Source organism: Miscanthus floridulus, unplaced genomic scaffold (genome assembly GCF_019320115.1).
Source record: "Miscanthus floridulus cultivar M001 unplaced genomic scaffold, ASM1932011v1 fs_783_1_2, whole genome shotgun sequence".
Taxonomy (NCBI): Eukaryota; Viridiplantae; Streptophyta; class Magnoliopsida; order Poales; family Poaceae; genus Miscanthus; species Miscanthus floridulus.
In genome coordinates, this window is record NW_027097264.1 from 48,923 (window position 1) to 60,000 (window position 11,078).

The window sequence follows — 11,078 nt, forward strand, 5'->3', positions numbered from 1 at the left end:
GTTAAAAGAGAGATAATATAATAAGGGGTAAAAAGTGGATATATTTATAATAGATCGATTGTGTTGTTGGCTACCTTAATTGGGTTTGTACCCCATATTTTATATGAAGTAGGCATGGTCTTATCCCGTTGAAAAACCAATGTGGTACTATTTTTAGGTCGTTTGATATATTTTTTCTTAGATTAGACAAAAACCGCATGGGCAGATTGGTAAACCAGTGTAGGCCCAATTTGAGTGTCTACACCGATAAATACTCAAGACGAGATTGATGAAATTACCACAAACGTTTTGCTATTGATAGGGAGGGATACCACCACTAAAAGCACAGAGCCATTAAATCGTAGAAGATTCGCTCTCACAGGGAGTCATACCCAAAATCTTAGACTATTGAGACTCTTGTAACCGATAGACACTCTTGTAACTAATATGCTACGCACACTTTGGCACTGAGCGACACCACATAAGCCGGAGCTGTTTTCGCATTCGTACGCACGGAACTGGGAAAACAGGCTCGGGCTCCAGGTCTCTGGTTCTGCGCACCCCCGCCCCCCCCCCCCCCCCCCCCCCCCCCCCCCACACACACACACACACACAAAACATGGAACTGGGAAAACAGGCTCGGGCTCCAGCTCTGCGAAAACTGGTTCTGCCCAAAAAAAGCTGGTTCTGCCAAAAAGGCTCCAGTTCTAGCTGAGCTACGGAGCGCGCGTAGCGGTGCCAAACGTGCCCCTAGTTTCTTCATGATGTTCAGTTAGTTGCTTATCAGGATGTCGTGTTGGTCGCTTAGGATACTGGTATACTTTATAGATATACGGGTATCCTGTGAGTTCGTTAGTTCCTTCAGATCAGGGTTGTTTTAGAATTAGTTAGTTGGGATTTTGGCCGGCTATTGAAGTGGAGTTTTTGTAGTCAGAAAGCAAGTAATAAGATACATGCGTCTTACTCTCCCGTGATTACGCCCTTCCCCTCCAACATTTCTGAATCTGGCTTGGTCGTTTCTTTCAGAATGGCAAATTCAACTAATATGCCAGCTCGTAACAATTCTGTAACATAATTCAAATAAGTTTGACAGAGAACTCATCTAATACTTGTAATAGCAAATAAACATAATTCAAGAAAAGAAATGGACATATCAAAATCTGGATGCGTAACTTCAGTCCTGTTCGCTTGTCTTATGAGCCGTACTATTTCAGCGAACAAACAATATTTTTCTCTCGCAACAAATCAACGAACAGTACTTTCAGCCATAGCTTTTCATCTCGCAATAAATCAACGAACAATACTTTCAGCCATAGCTTTTCAGCAAAGCGACGAATAGAAATGATAAGCCGCAGGAGGATGTCATCCCTGTCCCCTGCAAAGCAACACAAGCGTTGATCGACCAGCCTGACCTGGCTTTATCTCGATTTCATGTTTCAGTAAAAGGGAAGGGTGGCCAATAGAACTCTTCTGATAATTAATCAGGCTGGCATGCATCCCACAGTTTAAACACAGTACTACCAGAGTACACTACAAGAGAAGAAAAGTGGCAGTTTTTACACTAGAACTAAACCCTAGATACAGCTAAAGCTAACTACAAACAATTTACTAGCCTTGTGAATTGCAGCTGCAGGACAGCCATCCAGCGAAGAGTCCAACAGTCAATGCCTTTGTTGTGCAGATTGGTAGTCCACCTTAAGAAATAAGAAGGTTAGTACTACGAATGCTGAAATACAGACATCTTATGTCAGTGTCACTTGAACAGTGTTGAATTGTGCACCTTAACATTCAATGAGCCTCAGTTCCAGAAACTTCATCACAAGAAGGCTCCAGATTCGTTGTTGATAAGGTTTATCTCAGATCAAAATCAGTTGAGAAATGCCTCTGGTAGTGATAAGGGATCAAGCTCCAAATAGCCTCGAAGCTTGCCACCTTTTTCATGTGTGAGATGAAAGCAGGGAATCTGGTGAGAAAACTTGGGGTACTCATCCTTCCTTATTGTCTTCACAGAACCCTCTGCTCTGTATGACATAAATACCATCTTATAACCATCCACCTTCCTCAGAAGCTGAACTTGTATGGAGGAATCCGTATGGCCAAGTATCTCCACCAGTTCATATTCACATTTTTCAAAATCCTGAGCAGTCCATCCAGGTCCCCAGTTTTTGTAAACCGCCCATATCTCACCAAGACGAGGAAGTATTTCATATTCGCATTTTCTGCCAGTATATCTGGCCTCAACACGATGAGAAAAGGCATCTGTACCAGTGTAAGTCATCATCTCATGGACATTGGAAAGCCTAAAGGTTCCAATGCCAATGGTCCGTTCTTCTTGGGACAATCTTTTCTCCACTTCTCCTTGAGGACAGACATCCAGCCATCTAACTTGTACTTTATCATTCTTGAGATCAACTTTCTGTATAAATGCATAGTAATTGGGAAATTTATCTATATCACTATAGAGAGCCCAGATCTGCCCATGTGAAAACCTTTGGAGCAATCTTATTTCTGAAAAATCAAAGAATTCTGATTCAGCACATACATACTCTGTTTGGCAAATGTTATCATCATCGTCATCAACATCTGTAACTTCAGGCAGATGAGTGTTATGCTTGATTTTCTCTTCCTTTGGTGTCTTTGTAGGGATCCCTGCATTCACAGATTTTGTATGTTGCCCCTGCCCCACATTCATGGATCCTTTGCGATCTCCACTGGACAAACCAGCATGTTTGGAGTCACGGTCCTGACTTCTTACAGAACTGCATTCTGGGTTAGCAGAAGGAAAAGCCGCTTCCAAGTTGAAGGGAAGCGCTGCAGGATCAAGTTCAAGAGATCCTTCTGGAATGCCTTGTTTTTCAGTTCCGCTCATCAAATGATGCGGGACACAATGAGAGAACCTTAGTGTGTCACCCTGAGGTATCACATATGGAGCTGCCTCTCCAGACTGCATAAATAAGCTAACATAGCCTTTTATCTTCACAAGCGGCATGACAATAATGCTAGTGCTCGTGGTGAGATCAGAGAGGACTTGAACAACTTCATACTGATGGTTCAACTTTTTGTGATTGCCAGCGTCTGAGCTCCAACCAATATCCCATCCCTTAAAAAGGGCCCAAACTTCACCTTTCCTTGGATATATTACATAGCAGTTTTTTGTCTTGCTTCTCTCAAAAGATATAGTCCGAGAGAACATACTAGTCTCTTTAGTTGTCTCTGACTGTCCATGCTTAAAGTGTCCACAGGCAACAGGCAGACCCCTGTAAGACCATGCCGCCTCCGCTTTATTTGCAGGATCAAACTCCAGCCAAACAAAATGCAGCATAAACTTTGGACTAACTTTTACCTTTGTGATTCGAGCATAAAATCTAGGCATACAGCCTTGATCATCATAGACAGCCCAGATCTGGTTGGCTCTAAATTGACTTACATCTCGAAGTTGATCAAAATCAAAAAATTCAGGATCTGGGAAAGTGTATTTATGATCTTCTGAAGCATCATCATCGTTTAGAACAGGACCATTGGTGCTGACAAAATGAAATAGCTTTTCTTTGCCATCACTATTTTCTCCAGCATGCATTGTTTCTCTCTTCATCTGTTCAACTCCATTGAAAGTCTTCTCTCCACATGGCATACCATCATTCTTTGTATCTTTCATGTTACTGCAGTTACTCACACCATTTATAGGACCATTATGGCCAGCAATGTCTTCATTCAGCTTTGCTGTTTTATTGCTTTGATCACCATGGAACAGACCATTTTTTCTTAACCTCTTCAAAGCAGGAGAATCCACAAAATCACCCTCAACTGTGTTATCATCTTCAGCATCATCATTATCATCATCACTATTCTCATTATACTTAACTTCTTGCTTCCGCCTGCTAGATCTGCGAGTTTGTTGACCTGGCCCTGCACTATTTTCAGCACCATGTTTTAGAATCTCTTCCTCACTGTCGCTGCTGGTTTCTGATACGCTAGACTCACTAGATTCAAATACCGCCCTCCTGCCCCTTTTCAATCCAGCAGTTGAAGCTTTTGAAGGATTCCTGGTGGCCCGGGCAGATTTCATTTTGTTTTTCAGCCCACCTGCGTTAACATGATGAGAACCTATATTAACATGAACTCCTGAAGTGGCAGACCAACTTTTCTGACCAGTGACATTTGTTTGAGGGCCTGCAGAGTTCTGTGGCGCGCCTGCATTTTTCCAAACCCCAGCAGATCGCTGATTTGCCCCAGAAGGAATAGCTTGGTCCTTCAAATCATGTGCGATAAATGGCTTCAAACAATTCTGACAGCGCAAAGCCTTCTTCAAGATCGAGAGGTAGTACTGATATCTCATGCCACAAGCTGGACAAATAGTCCAAAATGTTGTTTGCGGACCTGTAGGATTTGAGGCTTGATGCAGATGTTGCTGATGCATATTATGGAGATTCACAGGAGTAGAACTAGATCTAGCAGGTGCAGGTCTTTTTGGTGCCTGATGATTGGGTCTTGTTATAATGCTTCTGAAGGTGTTTCTTTTCATGTCATGCACAGAACGTTTTGACCGGTCTGTAAGAGTTATGTTTGCTTCTCCAACTAATTTGAATGCTGCCTCCGCGCCTCCAAACTTGTTCTTGTCAGGGTGTAGCAAAAGGGCAAGCTTACGATACTGCTTCTTTATCAGTGTGTCATCAGCATTTACAGGTACTTGCAGTATTCCGTACCAATCAATCTCAGTATTCACCTTAGCTCCAGCAGCACAATGAACATCACAAACAGTTAACATTTTTGGAATGTCAACGTCATCCACTTCTTTGAGGAGTTGCTGCGCCTTGATAATCATCTTTTTTGCACCAACAAAATCCTTTTCCAGCATTTTTCTTTCTGCAAGTGCTTTCGCTCTAGCAGCCTCATCTCTGTTGCACTCCATGTAAACAAGTAGAGAAGTTTGTATTGTTGCAGAAATGTTATGGAGTGCTAACACGGTATGTTAGTAACCACTGGAGTAGTTCTCTAATAATAAGATGTGCAATGCAGGTTGTAGAAATCTTTGGCTGCACATAGAAATATGCGAACAAAAACCAACAGCAAGTTTCTGCAAAAAAGTAAACAATGTAGTTAATAAAACAAACATGCCAGCATAACAGCAATTTTCTGCAACAAAATAAACAATGTAGTTTTTGTAATATTCTACAATTAGCACAAAAATTCTTACAAATTACAGTATGGTCAGCATTCAAAGTGATAAAAAACTACAAATATGCATCCACAATTCAAACATGAAATCCCATATGACAATCCCCTGTTGTAGTCAAAGGCCCAAATGCATCCCTGTCATCCAGCAAGAAGCGGGAAAAACTCATAACACCAAATAAGAACATATGAATAAGTCCATATCTCGCTCCTTTTCCGTTTCTCTAATTTTGACCCTAACTCCAATAACTTTTAGTTTGAGTATCCCAACTTTCAATTCCATTTAGTTTTGACCCCTAAGCCCAGTAAAAGTGGTTTTTGGATTTAAGTGAGGAACAGATACTCAAACACCTCCAAATTTTTCGGAAGAAACACTCCAGATTTGGGACACAGGGAACCCCACAAAAAACAACTGGAGTTTATACGTTCTAGAAGTTCCAAATAAAAGATTCAATACGTCAACAAAAATGAAAGGCTTTAGAAAATTCCAAAAAAACATATAAACCTTGTCACCAATGACGAGAAATCTCTGCATCATCCATGATGACTGGCATCCAGAAATTTGCACTGTAGCTGAGGTGTGCATGCACCAGAAATCTCTTTTCAAGATTTATCGAATCATTTATTTAAAGTTTGTAGAACTTGTTTCACAATTTTTTGTGGCTTGTTATTTTTTTCTCATTTTAATTCTAAAACCACCGTCACAACAGTCCTAAACAATTTCGAGCAGGTTCTAGTGCTAAAGTTTAACATTAAGAAAAAGCAAAGTTGAGGTTTCTACACACTAAATGGTCATGGAGTTTGTGGGATGGGGGGATTAAACAAAATGGAGAGAGTTAAGGGGCCAAATATGGACGTACTTCAGAGACAGGGCGACAAATTAGAAGAGAATAAAGAGCACGTACAAGCTTACAATAGCTGTAACATGGCACAAAGAATACTTACCTGTTATCAACGATAATCATCAGTTCATCATTGCATGCAGAGAAGCAGAAGCTTGCCTGCATAAAAAGTGATCATCAATATGTGTTCAAATTTCACTATGCTATATATCGTAACAAAGTCTTTTTACAATAAAAGAAACACACAACAATTTTAGATTGACAGCATAATTTAAACATCAGATTCAGTACTAAAAGTTGATATTGAAAATATAGCAAAATTGTTGCCCTTTTGGGCCAAAGATATGTAGCTCTTAGTACAATCTTTATTTATTTATTTATGCAACTAAGTCCAAGGTGGCAAGAGAGGAGGAGGGTTAAAAAGACGAGCTTTCACCCATTTGATATAGATGGAGAGGACTTTAGGTATTGACTAATGACTAGAAAGACTTCTTTCTGTCTGCATGAAAGGCGAAACATATACAACAGCAGAAAAAGCAATCCTTAGTTATCAAATATACATGGACATTCTTGTAATCAGCCACTAACACCCAACTATTCAGCTACGCATGCACACAATAACGTCTGTGGCCCCAGAAGCTCAGGCACCCTCCATCTGAGAAGAGATGTCCTCAAGGGTCTTACAGAAACCCCAACCAAACCAGAAATGGACTCATGGCTACTCAAATGAAATCTAGGTTTGGAAGCACCACCTGTTCCATGCTCCAAACACCTTCAAACAAAAGAACAGACATTGGTGACCAAACCCGCCCCAAAAAACACATGCAAACAAAATTACTCGCTACCATATCCCGCGGGGGCGGACCTACCAAAGGGACATGGGTGTACACATGTACATCCGACAATTTTTTCCAAAAGGTTCAGGAGGCATCAAATAGCCAAATAGCTTTAGGTTAGGGTTTGGGTGCTCGGCTTCGCACAGCAGGAAGGGAAGAGACGGGATGGGAATACCTGGTGGGTGCTCGTCGCCGGCGAATAGAACGACGAAGGCCTCGGCACCTGGCGCAGGGCAGCACCGGCGGCGGCGGCCCACCAGTCGTCGGAGAGCGAGAGCGGGGTGAGACTCACACCAGTCGTCGTCGGAGAGGGAGAGGGGTGCGAGATGGCCGCTGGGTCGACCGTGAACGGAAGGGGGGAATGCGGCGGACGGCCGGCCCAGACTCTGGTTGCTCGGCCCGGGAGAGCGCGAACGGGCCTCCGCCTCGGCCGTTATTTTCCACACGTTTCCTTTGCATCTGCTCATATCTATCCTGACCATGCGTGCTGGCCCCTTTGGAACATAGGATTTATGATAGAAGAAATTTTGTAGGATGTAAATATACAGTAATTTTTCTATGTGGCCCTTTAGAATAAAAATATTGGTCATTTTGAACCATATAGAATTCCTGTGGAATGGCTCGACCTATAGGAAATTTAGAGGAAATCTAAGATGAGGTCCAATCACTTGGAAACTTTTCTTTATACCTATGTCTCTCTGTTCTAATTCATATGTTTGTTCTGTGATGTATCCACATGCTCCGTTAGAAACTTTCATGCATTTTCGAATTCCTATGTGTTTTCGTGGCTGTTGTGGATGAAGTTTTAAAGAAAATCGCAAGATAGAGAAAGAAAGAAAAGGAAATCACTTTGATTTTGAATTACAAGATCAATTTATGGCAAGCGGTAATGCTATGGTGCAGGTGTCCATCTGCTTGGATGCTCCTTGGTGGGCCGCGACGCCAGCCCAACAATCCCCTCCCATCCCCTCAAGAGTTTATAAAAAAAAATCATCTCGTCCATCTTATCCTCTTGTCCACTCATTCCTATCCGCTCCTGCACCGCACCTCCGGACGACATGCCGTCGCAAGGTCCCATGGCAGGATGCTCTCTCTTCTCCGCTCCCTCCCTAGCATGAAGCGCCTGCTCTAGCATCTCTTCCGCGTGGCCAGCCCCTTCATGCGTTGCTCCTTCCTGCGAGGCACCTGACCCCTCCCCACGCTGCATCGCGCGCCCACGTCACACCCCATCCACCTCACCCATCGTGGAAGGGGAGGCGGGGAAGGCTTGCGCCTGCACCTAGGCCGGCACCCCCATCCACCTTGCGTTGTCGGCAGGAAGGGGAGGCTTGCGCCACCGCAGTTCCCCGCCAGGTAGTCCATGACCGTGCAGGCAAATACTATGTTTTCAAGTGTTGCAGGCGTTTCAAACATGTTTCAAGGATTCATCTGAATGTTGCAAAAGTTGATTTGAGATGTTGCATATGTTGCAAAGGCAATATACGCATGTTGCAACCTATGTTTCAAGTGTTTCAGGTGTTTCAAATGTTTGTTTCAAATGTTTCACATGGATGTTTCAAAAGTATATCATGGTGTTGCACATGTTGTAATGGCTACACATGCATGTTTTAAGGGCACGTTTCAAGTGTTTCATCTATTTTAGACTTATGTTGCAAATGTTTCATATGGATGTTTCAAAGTGGATCTTGGTTTTGCACATGTTGCATGTGGCAGAACCGCCCGAAATAACACACCTTCGGAGGCACTCGTCTTCCACCAGACACTAAGCACCCCGAGAGCAGGCTACATCGAGCGGGTTCCGTCGAGTACACCCCAAGGGAGAGCCCGAATAATCCACATTTTCCATCAGGATCCAATAATGATAATGAGTTTACATTACTTAGTCTATTTCATACATCCAGAGTTCTTAGAAATATATTATTACAGTGCCAAATTCAGAGTGCGGAAATTTAACAGCGGAATAAAAAGAAACATCTATCGATAATATACAAGGATCCGTCTGTGCCCACTAAAAGAATCCTTCATACAATGGCTACTCCTCAAGCAGGACCTGTAATAGGGGTAAATAAACCCTGAGTACACAATGTACTCGCAAAACTTATCCGACTAGTGGGAATAATTTTCCGACTCCAAGGAATATAATAAGCTTTATGGTTTGTTGGGTTTCCTTTTTACAGAAAGCAATACTAATAGTGCATCCTTATATATGTTTATTATTAGCAGTCATGATTATTTTATTATTTAGCCATTCTAAGTAAGCACCTATTCTACTTTCAAGCAGGAGTTGAGCAAACAGTTCCATTTCACCATCTTTCCTCTTTCAGTTCTTACTACGGTGCTAGAGTGTAGACAAGCCATACCGGATCGCCCAGCGATTCACGAATCAATGTGCCCAGCTGAGTACCCCGAAACACATGCCCCGCTTGTACCCTAGACATAAGCAAGACCAACCCACCACTCTCCTATCACGGGGTCTAGGTCCCCATCTAAACTTAGACTCCAAGCCCCTGCTCCTAAATCCTAGACTCAGTGCGGTGCTTAGACCTCCACCATCCCTACCTCTAATTAGTCAGTCCAGAAAGAGCCGAAACCCATGATAAGAGAGCAACAAGTCTTCCCTGCGCCCATACCCAAGTATGTGCTTGGGATAATAAGTCTGTGACTTGCCTAGAGTCCATTGCAACGGGCAGTCCTTAACCGACACAAACAGGGAAAAAGTATAACCAATCTATGCCCCGTTGGTCGCACGACACAACCTCTTACACCCACCAATACCCAAATCATATCCTTGCCCGGTCTCCATTTTTCATTTCCACCATTTTATCATGATTGATCTTAATAATCACCTATTATGAGTGATGGTAGGTTACTCATGCTACCGAAATCCTAAGCATAGCAGTTACTCGACCTATACTAGTAGGACTCCTAGGTTGGTATATCTATGCATGTAGTTTCCATAAAATGACTGTAACATAAATGCATATCATATATATATTCAGTGATCATTCAAAATAAGGTTATGCACCGGGGTTTGCCTTAGGCAGGCGGGGCGTCAACAAAGTCAGCAACTGATGGCTCCGAAGCTCCCTCCTGAATGAGAATCTCCACCTCGTACTCTTCAATGATCTCCTCGTACTCCTATTCGCCCGCAGGCATGAACTCTACCAACTCATTATCTACATACATGAAATGATGATGCAATATTTAGTAATACGGCAACAACAATTCTTAAAATAAAATACATCTATCAAGCTACTAAATTAGCTCTACCGACTAAGACGCTAAGTTGCCTATCATTTCCACTAAATAGGTATGAAACATTGCTTGTATTAACTTAGCAATTAAAGGTATTCTTACTATTAATACCGATTTACTATACATATACTAAAACAAGGAGTACTAGCTACTATATTTATCAAATTATTTTAAGGCTACAAAAATTACAGTGAGCACATAATAATATAATGAATCTACTATAAAAATTTCATGGTCAAAGCTATTACCAATTTGCCACAAAAAATTCCTACAAATATTAATCTAAATAATGCTAAGCTTTCCTAAATGAATGAATGAGTCTATCATTATCATAGATAACTGTAAACCAACTACACCAATAGATAGATCACATTTTTATGAACCTAACAAATTTTGTGTCACTATTTTTGGACACCTACAGATTTTACTATAATTTTTCAAAGATCAGCTCAAAACTAAATTGAATAATCCTTTACTAATTCATTGGAAAAAGGAAAAGTAAATTCAACCCGCGCGGCCCGTGAGCGAGCGACGCAGCCCACTCCCGCGCATCATGCGCGCGTATGCGTGATCCACTGACATGGCCCATGCGGGCGTGGCCCAACAGCGCGGCGACGATCCACAACGGGGAGGCCCGTGCCCGATCATTTTGCGAAAACACCCTTGGGCTACCTGGTAATAGTGCGAGCACTAAGCGCACTATTCTTTCAGTCTGCGACTATGCAAAATGGCCCTTGCAACAATCTGTCTTTCACATCGGGGGGTCCTGATCTGGCCGCGCACGTCGGCGCGGCAGCCGATGGCACCGACAACCCCTGCTGGGCAACCGGGACCCACCTAGCCCTATCTAAGGAGCTGGTACTTGTCTAGGCGCGAACGCAAAATGCTAGGTGATGAAAACGTGAGTCGGGACGCCGTAGTAAAGTCAGACCATGGCGACGGAGCTCCTGCAACAAAAGCAGTGACGTTCTAGTGAGCTACAACAACGCCAGAG

The 11,078-nt window shown here is 42.7% G+C and overlaps 1 protein-coding gene across 1 annotated transcript; it reads right to left on the bottom strand.

The window, feature by feature from the left end:
- Nucleotides 1–1,072: 1,072 nt before the first annotated feature.
- LOC136533075 (uncharacterized) lies at nucleotides 1,073–7,262 on the bottom strand. The gene is made up of 4 exons (XM_066525637.1): nucleotides 7,005–7,262; nucleotides 6,097–6,152; nucleotides 1,760–5,053; nucleotides 1,073–1,673 (listed from the first exon to the last, which is right to left on the bottom strand). Exon 3 carries the CDS (start codon nucleotides 4,886–4,888, stop codon nucleotides 1,847–1,849), a length of 3,042 nt encoding a protein of 1,013 aa, XP_066381734.1. The 5' UTR covers nucleotides 4,889–5,053; nucleotides 6,097–6,152; nucleotides 7,005–7,262; the 3' UTR covers nucleotides 1,073–1,673; nucleotides 1,760–1,846.
- Between the last annotated feature and the right edge of the window lie 3,816 nt (nucleotides 7,263–11,078).

Excerpts from the sequence above, each read along its gene's own strand:
- LOC136533075 (XM_066525637.1), bottom strand. The coding sequence starts at position 4,888 with ATGGAGTGCAACAGAGATGAGGCTGCTAGAGCGAAAGCACTTGCAGAA.